General features: G+C 39.5%; 1 protein-coding gene across 1 annotated transcript in view; it reads right to left on the reverse strand.

Annotated features, from left to right (window-relative positions):
* Positions 1-17,242, reverse strand: part of ANKUB1 (ankyrin repeat and ubiquitin domain containing 1) — a 28,739-nt gene extending 11,497 nt beyond the window's left edge. The window contains exons 1-3 of the mRNA XM_047098850.1: positions 17,153-17,242; positions 15,161-15,304; positions 6,757-6,973 (exon numbers count right to left, since the gene is read on the reverse strand). Coding sequence (XP_046954806.1) covers positions 6,757-6,973; positions 15,161-15,304; positions 17,153-17,242 — 451 coding nt within the window. The remainder of the gene's footprint in view (positions 1-6,756; positions 6,974-15,160; positions 15,305-17,152) is intronic.
* Between the last annotated feature and the right edge of the window lie 316 nt (positions 17,243-17,558).

The following is a 17,558-nucleotide window of genomic DNA, read 5'->3' on the forward strand; positions in this document are numbered from 1 at the left end:
GGGTTTATTGTACTGAGTCAAGGGCCAGATCTGCTGTACGTTGCGAACAAAAGTACTCAAGATGGGCCACTCCCCAACTCCCAGGAGCTCCAGGATCTCTCTCTCTCTTTCTCAAGCCCTCTAGCTCTTTGTGTCTCCTCCCTTTCTCTGCTAGCAGGCTGCCCTGCCTTCTTACAGTTTGTCCTGCCGTAGCTGAGGTATGCGTGCAACATTGCTTTGCCATGACCCAACCTTACGTCATGACACCGTGAATTTTCTGCCCACACTGATAACCGGTTTTGTCTCTCTATATTTCCCAATTGGAATTCACAAGGCTAGTAATAATTAATGATAATAATATATTGAATATGAACAGCTAATACTCATTGAATGCTTATTATATGCTTTCCATTATTCTAAGTACTTTACGTGAATAAGAGAATGTAACATTTACAACAATCCTAAGTATGGGTTGTATAATTCTCTCCATTTGACATCTAAGGAAACTGAGGCACTATGAGATTAAGTAAACTGCCCAGTTTTACATACCCAGTAAGTAGTGGAATCAGGATTTGTACCTAGGCAATCTGGCTTCTGTGCCTACATTCCTGTCCTCTGTGTTATCTTTGTCTCCAAACAAGAATTTAATTGACTCAGCTGTGAGAGCTGATGTCATTGGACAATCTGTAGATTGGCTGACTGCCTTTGAATCAATATGATGGCCTTGGCAATAGGAACTGGGAATATGTGTGACTTGGCTTATCCATACATACCCTCAGGCCCAGACACATGGTAAGTTTATAATAAATACTTTCAGGTGTTTATTATCCTTGATGCAATAGATTTAGTTGCTCTGAAGCTTCTTGCTGTACTTAAACTTTCTTATTTAAAGTTTTGACTCCTATGGGTAGCACTGAAAACAAGGGACTTTAAACACTGTTCCAAGTACATTTATTTCATCTCCTGACTTAAGTGATTTGCTGTGTTTGTAGTTTACTATAAAAATTACCCATAGGGGCCCCTGGGTGGCTCAGTCAGTTGAGTGTCCAACTCTTGATTTTGGCTCAGGTCACAATTCCAGGGTCATGGGATCGAGAACCGCATCAGACTGTGTGCTGAGTTTGGAGCCTGCTTGAGATTCTCTCTCTCTCCCTTTGCCTCTCTGCCCCTGTCCCCAGCTCCTGCTCTCCCTCTCTCTTAAAAAAAATTGTTATCCACAGATGAGCATTGAAAAGCCTGATTGACACTGTACCGCAGCCTCCTTGATCCTTTACAGCTGAGGCCGCACAGCTTCCATCTGAAGAGCCAGCCAAGCTCTAGGCCCAGGAAATAACCTTAATTCTAGTAAAAGGGAATATGTTAAGCCAGTAGCTCAGATGGGAAGTTGGCATTTCTGTTCATCTGGCTCAGATATTGTCTCAGTTCTAGCAAGTTGCCTTTTTATCCCTCCTGACCAAGCCCCCACCTTGTGCCCCAGAACAAGAATGTCAGTATCCTACTCTACCTTTTGGGTTTTAGAACTGAGGTTCATCCATTCTCTGAGCCTGGAGCTGAAGTTCTTACTCTGAACCCCAATCTCTGGGGTTAGATTTCTCTTACGTGTTGTCAGAGCCTCTGATGTCAACAACTAGCTTGTCTGGTTTGTCACCTCTTATGTAATTTATTTATTTATTCATTCACTCACTACCTTGATGCTATGCTATGGCTCACCCACCAGGCCCCTGCCGGGTCACCCTGAGGTCAACTTCTGCCTTCCTAAATGTAGTTGCAGACTGATCTATCTACCTATCCCAGGGATCCCACCAGCAGGACTTATTTGAGACTAACTTCCTTCTTCTTGGCCCACCTGCCCTTTCCTAAGTGGTTGCCTAGCATTAGGATCTCAGCTCTTCCTCGATCATCCTGTCCAGTGTCGATGAACCCCGATTCTGAAAACTGCAGAGAAGGCTATATGATTTAAATCCTCATCAGCAGTAGGGCACCTCCATCGAGCCCCGGAATTTTATTCTCCTTTAACTCCCTATCTGGGAACAATTGTTACAGGTGTTGTAACTATTAATTTTAGTTCCTTGCAATGAAGCAGTCCTCATTTCTGAAGGAACAAAGGTGACAATGGATGCTTTTTCTCTTAATGCTCAACTTTTGAAAATCCAGAGAACTTCTAAGCAAGTTAACCGTTTATTGGGTAATCCTTCCATCCCAGTTGGTTTGTAATGCTTCTTTTGTCACATATTAAATTTCTTCATAAGTTTAAGAATTCTGTTGGAAAAATAGAAATTTACTTGAAATATGCTATGTTGTAAGTGGAAGTAAAACTAATGAGACTTAAGCTTCAGGACCTCTCACTATATGAGTTTTCTAATCCTCTCTTCTTAATTTTGAATTTTTTTCAAAGACCCCCAAAATGGTATATGTTTATAAAACCTGGATCTGCTCACTCTCTACTTGCAAACCCATCACCATGCCAAGCCATTCAGGAAAGCAGGTATGAGCAACAGTGCCTGTTCTAGGGAATTGTCTTCACTTCTCCCTATGTGGTCCCTGTATCCCAAGGTTCCGGATTCCTCATCCATACTTTGAGGTCAATATCTGCCTATCTGATCTGAGATTTTTCTTCCTGAATATGGAAATCACTTCTCTGGTGTGGGTTTCCCCTAGTGGGAAGCAAAACAACACATTTATCAGAAATTAAAGAGCATGAATAAAAGTAGGTGCCAATAAAAGTTGGCAATATAAATTGTTGGAAAGAACCCAATCCTGAGTGTGTGATTATGATTTATTAGCAGTATGACCTTGAGCTGGTCACTTAACTTCTTTGAGCCTCATTTTTCTCATTTATAAAGTGAATTAAAGTAACGTGTAGGTCTTCAAGGGGCCTAAGGGCTGGTAGAAGGGCCTCTGAGCCAGCTGAGATTTTAGGGTCTGATAGGACCCTGCTCCTGGAATAGTCTCTGAGATACAATGTGCTCATTCTGGCCACGAATACATGCCACATGGCATTTATAGTGAAAAATACCAATGGCATCATTCTGTAAAGGAAAGGTATTCCTTCATTCACTTATTTGTAAGGCACAGTTGTTCCAGAAAGGATTAATGTCAGTTTATAAGCACATAGAAAATATAGACAGAGTAACTAGCAAACAAGCACATAGATAAGCAAGAGGAAAGCAAAAGCCAGGATAGAGATTTAAGAACTAGAAATGAGGCTCGTGGTGCCTGGGTGGCTTAGTCAGTTAAGCATCTGACTTCAGCTCAGGTCATGATCTTGCGGTTCATGAGTTCAAGCCCTGCATTGGGCTCTGTGCTGACAGCTCAGAGCCTGGATCCTGCTTCAGATTCTGTCTCCCTCTCTCTGCCCCTCTCCTGCTTGCACTCTCTCTCTCTCTCAATAAAAAATAAATATTTAAAAATTAAAAAAAAAATAGAAATGAGGCTACAATGAACATATAAATGTCCCATACACATTGATACAAGAAAAGGTGGGTGTGGGTGTGGGGGTGTGGGTGTGTGTTGTACCTATATGATGTACCAATAAGCCTCAAGTCACAAAATCACAAATATTAGAGAATTTTAGCTTTGGCAAATTCTTGATAAGTTCATCATTAAATATTCTATCACCAAAAACATCCTTTATCCTCTAATTACTTATCTTTTTTTTAATCCCTGAAATCTTTCTGTCTCCATCCTCTTTATTAAAACTGCTCTGAGCTCACCAGTGACCTTTAAGCCAAATCAAAAAAGTTTTTCTCAGACATTGTCTTTGGCCTTTTACCAGCATCCTGAAAACAGTCTCTTCCTTGTCATCTGTGACAATGCAAAGTCCCAGTTCCCTCCCACTTCTGACAACTTTGCATGTCTCCTTTTCTGACTCCTCTTCTGTCTACTTGCCCTGACTTCAGCATGTCCTGACCACTGGCCTTTGGCCCTTGACATGTTCCTTTCTGTACTTACTCTCTTAGGAAACCATGTCTCCTAGGGCTTGGCCCCTGACCCATGGGCAGGACGCCTACAGCAATATCTGCTAACCCAACCCATCATTAAGCCCTCACCCCATATTTGTCGTGGAGGAGAATTAGACAATGTCACATGTACTTACAACTTTGCTACCAACTAGCAGAGTAACTTTTAGGAAATAAACCATACTCTCTGAGTTTCTTTATATCTAAAGTTCAGGACCCAAAGCATAAGCTCCTTTTCCCAAATTTCACCACCACCGTCCTAGTGTCAGAGCCTTGGTGCTTCCCTCTTCTTAAATATGATTCAGCCTGACATCCTGTCTCTACTTCCTGGGTTTCTCAGATTCATCTCTTCTGTTGCTAGTGGAATTGGTTAATACTGGGATTCTCAGAAAGCCTGTTGGCATATCACCTTGCTTCTCTCTTCACTCCTATCTGTATTTCATGCTGCTTGCTACCAGATTAAACTTCTGCTAAAACATTTCTGTTCCAGAATGTACATGGCTCTGGTGGCAAGCATATTAAGCTTACATATTAAGTTCTGTTGCCTCACCCCTAAGACCCTTCTCAATCTGACCCCAGTTGTGTTTCCTATTGGTCTCAGCGAGGCTCCTCCACTCTTTGGAACAGTCTCCTGATATTTGTCTTCCCTGGATTAAACCCATGTTTGTGAACCTGTGGCTTGTGTTTTTCTTTTGGCTCAGAAGCCTGGAATGTCTTCCCTTCTTCATTTCAGATGATTATCTTTGTGTGCTCACACCCAGCATTCTTCAGAATGCCTTCCCTTGAGCCCTTCAGCCTACACTGAGCTGACTTATTGGATTATAACTAAATATATGTGCATGCCTTCTTTCTACCACTTTATTATAAATGCTTGGAGTGCAGAAGCAGTTTTGCATCTCTCTATATGAGCTAGTAAGTATTTCCAGACTAAATGAGCTACTGAAGTCCTTGATTTTTTTTTAAGTTTATTTCTTTATTTTGAGAGAGAGAGAACACAAGTGTGGTAGGGACAGATATAGAGGGAGAGAGAATTCCAAGCAGGCTTTGCGCTGTCAGCACAGAGCCCGACGCAGGGCTTGAAGTCACAAATGGCGAAATCATGGCCTGACCCAAGATCAAGAGTTGGATGCTTAACCAGCTGAGCCACCCAGGCACCCCTGAAGTCCTTGATTTTCAATATGAGCTTGACTGTTTCTCAGAAGCCTTCTGATTTTCCACTGTCTTTAGAAAGGGGTCAATTTTCAACTCTTGATAGCATCAGGGATGACTCATTGACTGGGAAGGGGAGAACCTGGAAGACAGGCTGATCATAACTCCTTTACCCTCTAGTTAAAAAAGGTGGACTAGCTATTGAGGAACACTAGGGATGCTTTGCACAAAGATATGAAGCAGCCCAAAGACTTTTCCTCCCTTCTTTTTGAGGCTCTTCTTTCCTTGCCTCTCCTCCTATGGCCTGTGTTCTAATGGTGGCCAAAGCAGTCTACTCTGGTCACACTCGAGCCCCTAGAACCTGACATTTGAAAACCATCATTCCTAGGGGGTCATTTTAGGAGGCCTGGTTTATCCTTGACACATCCTGAGGAAATCATTCAACCATTTGGAATATTTTTGCTTTCTTTAAATCTATAAAAATTGGAGGTTAGACCAAGCCATTTCTAAATTCTCTTCTAGCTGTAAACTGTCATATCATAATCTGAGTACCATAGGCCTGAAGAGCAGTCACCCTAATTTTCTCATGTATCCTTTTATGTTTCATTAAATAACTAGACCATAAATTGCTTGGGGACAAATGTCTCTTGTGTGTCCTTACTCACATAAGCCTCCACCATCTTCTGGGCAGGGCTGATCTCTTAGCAAGCATGCAGACTGGCATGTGCTTTACTGTGAGGTGCTCTCAGGACAAATCCCAGAACATCACTTCCTTTGGTCAAAAACAGGATGATAAATGATGTCAAAAGTTTTGAGAGCCTCAATTAAAGTACCATGAAAGAATTAGCAAATATAAGAGTCAAGAGAAATAACAATAAATGAAACTTTAGCAGTTATAAAAAGCAAAACTGCCTAATTCAATGATGTTTACAAAGCCCTACTATAAATTGGGAGAAGTCCAATTCCATTGCAACAAATGTGACAACACAACGTTACCTAAACTTCTGCTAATTATCACAAAGATTCATTCACCTCAAGCAAGAATCTCTGCAAGGTTTGAACCATTTTCCAATAGAGTTAAAACAATTTGATGGTCCTTTGATTTTGTCTTCATGGTATATGGCTACAGCAGTCACAACCTGGAAGTACAATATTTAAATAAAGGTTGTAATGTGTCCATCAGGGATGAATGCCAGCTCACTAATCTGTACATCAGGGATGAATGCCTGCACAGTATCTGCTTCATGCTGTTTAAAAGATTAACGTAACTGATAATATCTTAAAATAAGATTGCAAGTCTCACATGCTACCATTCGTGTTAAAAAGGAGAAAAAGAATGTGTATTTGAACTTCCTTCTATGTATTCTTGAAATATATTTTGAAAGAGAAACATATAAATTGGTCTGAGTTTTGCTCTTCTATCCCGAGGATATTAACAAGTTATCCTACTTTGAGAAAAGAGAACAAGACTTGGCAGGGCTATGAGACCTTTCTTATTCTTATTTCTTAGTCTACAGACCCAGATACCAGAGAGGTGTATGGATAATTTACATCCCCACTGAGGTTACAGAAGTTTTAGTTTGGAAACAATTCCTCCATTTGTTGCAAATCTGGTATCGAAGAACCCTAGCGCTGAGTGGTAGTTAGTATCAAATATAGTGGGCAGTACCGATGTCTATTTGGTAGTCCCTGAGGGTGTTGCAGTCATACATCTCCATTCCATTTGGGGTCCGGAGACAGAAGACACTCACGGGAAAGCCACATCTCAGAGCTACCAGTGTTCTCAGATCAGACACTTTTTTACTAAGAAGGGAGATGTTCTCCATCATTGGCATTGTCTCTTGGGTCACAGCATTGAACACATAGAGAGTTGGCTTATCTTCTTCCTAAGGGGAAAGAGAAGGAGGGAACTTAAGAATAAGCACTGTCTTGGGGTTGGAGCAAGGGAAAAACGTTTTGGAGGGTGGCCCTAAGTGCCTGTAACTTCCATGACATGGGTGTTAAGGATGAGGGCAAAGGCCAGTTAGGTTCCCTGGCTTCTGGTCTAACTCTTGTTCTTCTGCCCAAGGATATTAAGGAGTCCTCCTGCTTTGAGTAGCATAAAGAAGACTTGGCAGGGCTTTGAGACCCCTTTTTTTAGTCAACAAACCCAGATACACAAGAGGCATGTTGATAATTTATATCCAAGCTGCACTTATGGAGGTGTTGGTTGAGAAACAACTCCACTGTTATGTTGTGCATTGATTTGGAAATACTGTGGATTCTTCGGGGCACTTGCATGGCCCAGTTGGTTAAGTGTCTGACTCTTGATTTTGGTTCAGGTCATGATCTCACGGTTGTGGGATCAAGCCCTGCATCAGGCTCTGCACTGACAGCATGGAGCCTGCTTGAGATTCTCTCTCTCCCACTCTCTCTGCCCCTCACATTCATGCTTTCTCTCTCTCTCTTTTTTTTTCTCAAAATAAATAAACATTAAAAAAAAAGAAATGCAATGGATTCTAAACCTTTGGTCAGTTTTTAAAATCCTTTTTTTTTTTTTTTTCAACGTTTATTTATTTTTGGGACAGAGAGAGACAGAGCATGAACGGGGGAGGGGCAGAGAGAGAGGGAGACACAGAATCAGAGACAGGCTCCAGGCTCTGAGCCATCAGCCCAGAGCCCGACGCGGGGCTCGAACTCACGGACCACGAGATCGTGACCTGGCTGAAGTCCGAGGCTTAACTGACTGCGCCACCCAGGCACCCCTTAAAATCCTTTCTAAGAGGTTGTCTCTAAGGAGTGGAACCAAGTTCAAGATTGGGGGGATAGTTGGCTTATCATTTTATGCTTTTCATTGTCTGTATGGTTTGACTTAAAAAAAAAAACAAACGTGTATTTATTTTTACTCTTTAAAAAGGGAAGTTCTAAATATAAGTGAAAATTTTCCTTTTTTCTTTTTCTTTTGCAATCCAAATAGGAAAGCAAGTGGCACTGATGGATCTGAAGTAGAGTTAAAATGGAAACTTTGGGGAAAATGTTCATCCTCCTGTTAACAACAGGTGAATCAAGGCAAACTAAAACTAAAAACACAGGAAACGGGAAATGTGAAGGGGGCGGAGAGAAGACTATTAACATTTTCACTCTTCTAACAAAAAAAGTGAAATTGACTTTACTTCGTCTTTATCGGATTCAGGACAATCATTTTTTTCCTCGAAGGCTTCTTGTTGGCTTGGCAGATTTGAATGCACAGTGCTGCCACTGTAACATGGGACTCTTGGAGAGGGGTCTTAAGTAAAACTGAGAAGGGGGCTCCAGCCAGTCATTGCTCTCTTGTTCAGCCTCTGTTCTTCTCTCCCTTTCTCCTATCAAAATTTATTTTTGGATTCCCCAGGAGCCCCTCCCTGTTTCAGGCTTATAATACGTTATATTCATTCCCCTCCTCCCAGGTCACACATTGCAATGATATAATCAACATGCAGATCTCTTTGAAGGAGGCTTTAAAGGAGTAATGAATGTTATTGATGAACATTTAGGCTTCAAAGCTTTGATCTGGGGCCCATTTCAGTGACTCAAATCACCAGAAACAGGTTCCGGCCCTCTGTTTCCTGAGTCTGAAGTGCTTAGAACAGTTTTACTCAATAGCTTCTCATAAATCTGCTCAGTAAAAATGGAAAGGACATAGGATTCACCCTTTCCCTTTCGCCATGTTTATGTTTTCCTATGGCTGCATTAAAGACCAACCTAATCCATGTGATATATATAGGTAGGAAGAAATTCTATGAAAACTGAATAAAAAGAGTGGGGGGGGGGAGAAAAATTATATTTTAGATAATAGCTGTTCCTTATTTCTTTTATGATTACTCTGATTTCTTGTTAGCCCTTGGTACCGATACTAATTTATAGTTAAAATTAAATGTGTAATGTGCAAACAAAATAGCAAAGGCCCAAGTCACTCTTAATAGCTAACTAGCAATTACATAATGTTACAGAGTTAAGTTAAAAAGGAGCTTCTAATAATATGAATAAACACAAGCATCTATAACCTAGGTATACATAAAGCTCTGAAACAAGTAATAAGTTAGAATTGCAAAATATACGGCAATGTTTAGATGAAAATCAAAAGTGTAAATAAAAAAATATTATTACTAATGAAGCCAGGTTCTTAAGTTGCAAGAAAATTAACACCTACAGAATTTGTTATTTTATTTATTTATTTGTTTTGAGTTTGTCCTTTTCTTTTTTTTTCTTTTTTCTTTTTTTTCTTTTTCTTTTTTTTTTTTTTAGCACCCAGGAACTTCCCAGGCCCATTTAATTCTTAATGTATCTGGAATATAGTTCTCTTTGTAATATTTTAACTCTATTTATCTATCATTTTATAAACCTTATTTTTGTGAAAAAGCTCATTTTAAGTTCTAATGAGACAGACCAATATTGGAGACACTTCTTCATGTTGGTTATTTGGAGGGGGAGCAGGTAGGTGCTGATTAATAGCAACTTGCCAACTCATTCTATCTACATAAGAAAAGCCATCTCTCTAGCTCTATGATGCCACTCCTCAAATTTTCTAAAGGGAACACTGGTAGTTATGCTCAAGGAAGTCAGATGTTATTAAATAAACAATACTACCGCAAATAATTGTTGAACATACATAAGATTAGATTTTTCCCTTTACAAATAAACCAAGACACCATGGTAGGTAGGAGGTACAGACAAAATGTCTTATTTTTCAATAAAAACAAATACATAGATCTACTTCATGGTAATAATTCCACTTTTGTCTTAAGAAACCAAGTGCAAACTCACTGTAAAAACATGTGCATTAACAATAAAATAGGAAAAGTTAAAGAGAAACAGATGGAAAGAAAACAAAAGTTAATGCAAGTTTTGAACACTGCTATACATTTTCTACAAGTTCTGCTTTTTTAGATTTTGCTCTTCTGGAGTTGCAGCACTAAAAAAGCAGAAACTTGCCCCAATGATTCCTGAGTAGATGAAAAGAGGAAATAAATAATGTTTGCTTTTCATAAGAGACTCTTAAAAACTGAGAACAAACTGAGGGTTGATGGGGGGTGGGAGGGAGGGAAGGGTGGGTGATGGGTATTGAGGAGGGCACCTTTTGGGATGAGCACTGGGTGTTTTATGGAAACCAATTTGACAATAAACTTCATATATTGAAAAAATAAATAAATAAAATAAAACCTCCTAACCAACCACAAAAAAAAAAAAAAATAATAATGTTTGCTTTTGTTGAACTGAATGGATTCAAGTTGAGATGTCTTCATAAACATCTTAACCTCGTAAACTTCTTTTGTATGAAAATCATCCTGAAGACGTTATACTTGAATTCTAGGACACTGAATTCAAATACCTTTCTTCACCAAATTCTTTACATACTCCAACATTTACTCAATACTACCACAATTAATCTGATCTCTTACCGTAAAATAACATTCCAAGGATGCCCGAAAGGAATAACTAAGCTTTAACGCCATCCCTTGGTTGGTAGAAATATGGTGAGAGAAGGAGGCAGGGAACCCAGAAGGAGTGTCAGGGAGGCTGAGCCCACCTCACATGGTAGAAGGTGTGACCTGTCAAAGATTTGCTTGTTAGCCCCCTTTGCAGTAGGTCCTGGACACGTGACCAGGATGCTCCTACTCAGGCCTACCCATCCAGCCCTACTTTGAATTAGGGGCCAGTAAGGCAGAGCAGGAACAGATACAGGGAATCCTCTGTGGCAGTGGCAGATCTGAGGCATTGCTGGTGTTTCCAGGACCTGCTTCAAGGGCTTAGAGGTAGCCGAAGTGGTAGCTTTCCTGGACTAGTCCTAGGGCCTGATTAAGACATTGTTTTTGGCTCCATAATCTCTGAGCCTGATTCTTCAGTCTTCCTGTCAAGACTGTGAACTACCCAGTAGCCTTTCAATATGTTTATTTTCTGCTTCAATTGTCCAGGGTTTGTTTCTGCTGCTTGCAGCTAAGAACCCTGATGCTAGATAAGAAAATATAGGGCAAGGATGCAGGAGCACCTTGCCGTGAGGGTAGAGAGGGAGAGAGATGTCACAGTAAGGGAGGGAATCCAAACCCTGAAATGCATCTCAATACCTTGTTATAACATTTCTGGTAACAATCATATACCTTCTTGTTAATTTTCACACTCTACCTCTCAAGGCCTTTGTCAACTTATTTATTCAACACCTATTTACAGAGAGCCTCATATGCCAGGTGCTATTCCAGGCAGTGGGTGCCAACAAAACTCAAGCAATAGTTTCCACAATAACACTGGTTGGAGTGAAGGGGGCAAGTGCGATAGCATTTCTGCATGTCTGACAACCTAGGCCTTTCCACTGCATCATGCCACGGTTTACCGGATGAATGCGCAGCAATGAATGGGCAGGACTGACTCCTGTGTTAATAGAACTTGGATATATGTGCTGTAGAAGATAACATCTATGGTTTCTGTAGTTTTTTCCCAAAGAAGAAAAAACGAATACAATGTTCCTTCCCCACTATTCTCATATCACCTCCTCATTCACTTTTCCAAATGGGTCTACATTACCATTGAAGGAGAAGGTGTAATACACAAGGAAGCTGGGAAATATATTGACTATTTAAAAAATGTACTTAAGAGCAGATCACCTCTTAATTTATCAGAAGTCTTTTCCTCTTTTCACACAAGCAAGCCTTGTAATTCACACAAAAATATAAGCACGATAAAGAAACCAAATATTTTGGATTTGTTTCATAATATCTACTTGTAGTTTTTTAAAAAAGAAAGTTGTTTACTTGGCAAGTTTTTAAACTTTGCAAAAACATTTGTTTCTCATCTTGGTATGTCTAAGTTGTACCAAAATAAATGAAGAGCCTCTAGCTTTTTGAGATTCTCAGAAGGTAAACTAATTGCATGGAGTACCATAGTTAAATAGGAAAGGTACTACTTAAATTTGTATACATCTAACTATGCAATAAAGCAACAACATGACTTAGAATGCAGCCTTGTGTTAGTTACTTAAGATAGATTAAACAGCACAGAACTGGCCTGACTGCATTCTCTGAGGCATGGGATATTTTCATCATGTATTTTTGTTGTTGTAAACCCATTTGGACTGTTATTATTCATACACAGTAAATGGTGTGGACTTTTGAAATAGGCCTGTTTTATCATCTAATCTAAACAGGAACTAAGGCAGGATAAAAACCAATATTTATGGCTTTTGCAGGTAAATCTCTTCTTTCAGATTCAAGATACTGTTTTTCTCCTAAAACCAGTGATACAAACTTCTCTAAATGTGATTCTACTGGAGAAAGTGAAGATTAAGATCAGTAAGATTTCCATTGAACTTGAGAGTTTTTAATTAAACCCTATGTGCTGGCCAGTCCTGTGATGCATAATTAGCTTCTGCCTCTCTTGGGTAAACCCATTTTACCTGTCTACTCTTTTTTTTTTTTTTTTTCCATTAGGAGTTTAAACTCCAGAGAAAGGTTTGAGTTCAGTGTGAAGACAGCTTGCATCACTGTGATAGATGATGCTTCATTGCCAGAATTTATAAAATATTTTTTGTAAGTAAAACTATGAAATGGATTGCATCGAGGGAGGGAAACTGAGGGGCCAAAGGTAGGAGGAAGACTTTTTACTGTATATATACTTTTTGTATCTTTTATCTATGTGAGTGTCCTACCTGGTCAAAAATACATAAAAGGAAGAATTTTTTAAATAAGGAAAATAAAGCCAGTGCCGAGTTAAATAATAGTATTTTATTCATACTCTTAACACACATTATCTACGTCCCTAAACAGCTGTGGCTCAATCCATCTCTTCCAGCCAGCTCAAATATTAGTAATAAACTTATACCACTATCTCCAGGTAAACAAACAACATATCTCAAACATCATTCTTGGCACTGGAAAATTCCAGGACATTTTAAAGAGTTTATCCTGGGGGCGCCTGGGTGGCTCAGTCAGTTAAGCGTCCTACTTCAGCTCAGGTCACGATCTCGCGGTCCGTGAGTTCGAGCCCCGTGTCAGGCTCTGGGCTGATGGCTCAGAGCCTGGAGCCTGCTTCCAATTCTGTGTCTCCCTCTCTCTCTGCCCCTCCCCCGTTCATGCTCTGTCTCTCTCTGTCCCAAAAATAAATAAACGTTAAAAAAAATTTTTTTTTAAATAAAAAAAAAAAAAGAGTTTATCCTGTACATTACCAAAAACATAGTATATGAGTATATTTAAAGACATGAGGAAAAGACATTTAAGAAATGAGATTGGGGAAAAAAAAGAAATGAGATGGAATTTAGTCTACCCAAAAGAGTATTATACTATAATTATTTTAGTGCAGAGGGAGAAAAGAAGTCAGAGTTATTTTTATGTATCTTTTTGGTAATTAAACAGTTTTCAAGAATATAACAATAGCACATGAATAAATGCTCATAAAACATTAAAGACACATACACAAATATGTTATTTTTATTTACATAAATGAGATCATACAATGCTTATTTTTCTGTGACCTGTTTTTACTACTTAGTGGTAAATATTTTATTTTTTTTAAGTTTTTAATGTTAATTTATTTTTGAGAAAGAGAGAGAGACAGAGTGCAAGCAGGGGAGGAGCAGAGAGAGAGGAGACACAGAATCTGAAGCAGGCTCTGGGCCTTGAGCTGTCAGCACAGAGCCCGACGTGGAACAGTGAGATCATGACCTGAGCCGAAGTTGGACACTTAACCAACTGAGCCACCCAGGCGCCCCAGTAGTAAATATTCTAGAGTATTTTTTTTAAACATAGACTCTCCACTTAATCAATACAACATATTAAAAAACAAAAAGAATTAGCTTTGGCTATCATAAACATTTTTTAAGTGCTAAATATGAGAAAATTAGTGCCCCATTTAGCAGAGAATGTGTACTTATTTGCTTAGTTTCTTGAGGATCATGTTTTCATTTGGGGTAAAGAACTATTATTGAATCATATTTCTTCCCTAGAGATCAGCTCTTAAACTCTTTAGGCCACCTGTCTCTAAGAAATTGTCAGAAGTTAAGGATCCTCCACCCAGAAAATCTCCAGGCACATAATTTTGCTTATTTTGCAATTTTAGGGTTTTGTAAAGTGCTTAAGGACCCCCAATTAAGCACCACTAATTAAGGGCACTATAAATGGAAAAGGCTGTCTCTGGGGTATATACACATAATTAACGAAGGGCTACTCTCACTGGATTTGGATGTAGAAACTGCCCCTTCATTTAAAAAAAATTTTTTTTAATTTTTAATGTTTATTTCTGAGAGAGAGAGAGAGAGAGACAGACAGTGCAAGTGGAGGAGAGGCAGACAGAGAGAGGGAGACACAGAATCTGAAGCAGGTGCCAGGCTCTGAGCTGTCAGCACAGAGCCTGACGTGGGGCTCGAACCCACAAACTGTGAGATCATGAACTGAGCTGAAGTTGGACACTTGACTGAGCCACCCAGGTGCCCATCCCCCCCCCTTCATTCTTACAGTTACTGAGAATTTCTTCCTTTCCTCACTCCACTGCCCCTAATCCATTGTGGACCCATGGAAGTGATTGAATTTTCCTTCCACATCAATATTCCAGATCTACGCCTTGGCCTTATTCTGATATTTGTAAGTGGGTTGTTCTGGGATGACTGTTTGGAGCAGCAACAAAGGGGATAGAGGAGGGAAGGGAGAGAAGGAGTAAACAAGGGGAACTCTATCCAGACTCCACACCTTATTTCCCCTTACAGCAGAAATAAGACCAGTTAGACAAATGAAAGACAGGAGAAGGCAAGAAAAGTTCTTCCTAAGTTATGAAATTACTTTTGTTGAATTATCCACACTTTACTCAAAATGAAGTAGGTATCTTGGAGAAATGCTATTCTGGGGGCACCTGGGTGGCTCAGTCGGTTAAGCGTCTGACTTTGGCTCAGTTTATGATCTCGCGGTCCGTGAGTTCGAGTCCCACCTCGGGCTCTGTGCTAACAGCTCAGAACCTGGAGCCTGCTTCAGATTCTGTGTCTCCCTCTCTCTCTGCCCCTTCCCCGCTGATGCTCTGTTTCTCTCTATCTCTCAAAAATAAGTAAACGTTAAAAAAAAATGTTATTCTGATCACCATACCTTAACAAAGCATTTGAGAGTTGAACAAAAAGATATTCCAACATCCGCAAGACTCCAGCTGTCCTTTAGGGCTGCTCCAGCATACATCAGCTCCAGATACCGCCTTCCTTGTTCATCTTCAGAGAGAGGAATGTGGAAATAATCCTTAAAAATCAATAGCACATTATCAAAGCAGTGTATCTCCACGTTACTAGACCTGCAATATAATCTCTTTTCTTTTACGTTTTTTTCCCCCACTGAGAATTATAAAATTATTTTGGACAGAGGAAGAGGTATTAGACAGGAGCTCTTAACTTGGAGTCTAGAGACCTCCACAAAAGTTTATGGATAGAATTTAGTTGGGAAAAACTATATTTTATTTTTATTAACTCTAAATTAAACTGAGATTATATATATAGGCAACAAACTACTGTGTATATAGGCAACAAACTAAAGAAACAGTGGTTGGCTATATCTGTGACTTTGTCTCCAGTAGAAGTCATAGCTATTTTCATATCACGCTGTAGTTGTTGCAGAAATCTCAAAATATTATACTGATCACTACTTTGAAATTACAAGTTATTAGATGCATTGCTAAAATTTGTCAATATGTTAAGTCCACCATATCACAAATTTGGTTTTTAAAAAAATATTTATTTATTTATTTATTTATTTATTTATTTATTTATTTATTTATTTATTTTGAGAGAGAGAGCGTGCATGCATGTGAACAGGGAAGGGACAGAGGGAGAGAGAGAGAATCTTAAGCAGACTGCATGCTCAGCATGAAGCCCGACACAGGGCTCGATCCCACAACCCCGAGATCATGACTTGAGCTGAAATCAAGAGTTGGACACTGAACCAACTGAGCCACCCAGGCATCCCACAAATTTGTTTTGTAATGTTTGAAAACCATATTTCAATATCGCTTGTTTCCTTTTCTTTGTATGTATTTTATTGTATGCACTTAAAGACATTCTGAGGGGGGCGCCTGGGTGGCTCAGTCGGCTGAGTGTCCGACTTCAGCTCAGGTCATGATCTCACGGTCCCCGAGTTCGAGCCCCGCCTAGGGCTCTGTGCTGACAGCTCAGAGCCTGGAGCCTGCTTCGGATTCTGCGTCTTCCTTTCTCTCTGCCCCTCCCCCGTTCATGCTCTGCCTCTCTCTGTCTCCAAAATAAACATCAAAAAATTAAAAAAAAAAAAAATAAAGACATTCTGAGGAATCCATAGGCTTCATCAGACTGCCAAAGGATTCATGACATAGAAAGATTAAGACCCTCTGTGTTAGAAGATCTAGATTTCAGTGATCATAGTAATCTATTAAATATCATGTGACTGCGATTCAATAAATGCTCCTCAGCAAATAGAAATGATCATCTTGAAGTTAACTACTACTATCTGAGGGTCAGGACCTAAACATTTGTCTTAAGTTCCCATTTTAGAGGGGATATTTCTAAAAATTTATAAGAGATACTGAATCCAAATTATTTCTTATCCTGGTTCTGTAATCATAAGTAAGATGGTCAGCCTCTCTGAGCTTCAGTTTCCCTGGTTGCAAAATGAGGCTATAGCTCAGAAGTTGTCTATAGTCCTCTCCACCTCAAAAATCTTTTGGATCTTTCTAGTTACTTGTTCACCAAATGGGCCATCTATCTGACAATTGGCATGCTCTACTTATATAGTTTAGAGTTAATGCCCTGTTTTTGTCCTTTTATGAAGAATTGCAATAATACTACCTGGCCAGTGCACAACCCACACATTTCATAAAGAGAAGTCAAACTTTTTTTTTTTTCCTGAGAATTTACTGACTCAGTTTGCTTTCTGTCTAACAACTCCATGGTTACTATATCCTTTTCAAACTGTTATGTAAGCAAATAATGATATTTTCAAATAGTTTTAGTTCCCTGTTTGCTGGAAACGTACCTAATAGTATCTCTGCCCCATGTACAGTTTAAATTTATTGCATAGTTAAAATTAGTGTACATCTTAGTGGCTTAGGGACGAAGCACATACCTTTATCATCAGCTTGACAGCCTCCACAGTTTCATCTGCTGAAACATCAAATGGTTCAAAAGATCCCTCAAAGGCTATGAAAATCCTCATTCTCTCAACAAACAAACAACCCTGCAACTTTTTTCAAAGAATTGGGTAGCTGGAAAAATTCCAATTCACAATTAAGGATGAAAACGATGGCCAGAGGCAGCTGTTACTATCTAGCTTGAAAGCTGAGTGGAGAGAATGTGAAGAGACAAGTCCTGCTGTATCAGTATTGGGTAACACAGACAACAGCTGCATTGGAGGAAATGTTTCTCTATCAATGGCAGTCAACAGCCACCTTGTTCCGATATCACAGAAGCCAACAAACTTGACAATGGTTGGGGCAAGTGTGAACAAGATCAAACATGTAATACAGAAATGC

The sequence above is a fragment of the Lynx rufus genome, unplaced genomic scaffold (assembly GCF_022079265.1).
Source record: "Lynx rufus isolate CCGP_SWC_20201006 ecotype Redwood Valley unplaced genomic scaffold, mLynRuf1.p SCAF_5, whole genome shotgun sequence".
In the NCBI taxonomy this organism is placed as follows: Eukaryota; Metazoa; Chordata; class Mammalia; order Carnivora; family Felidae; genus Lynx; species Lynx rufus.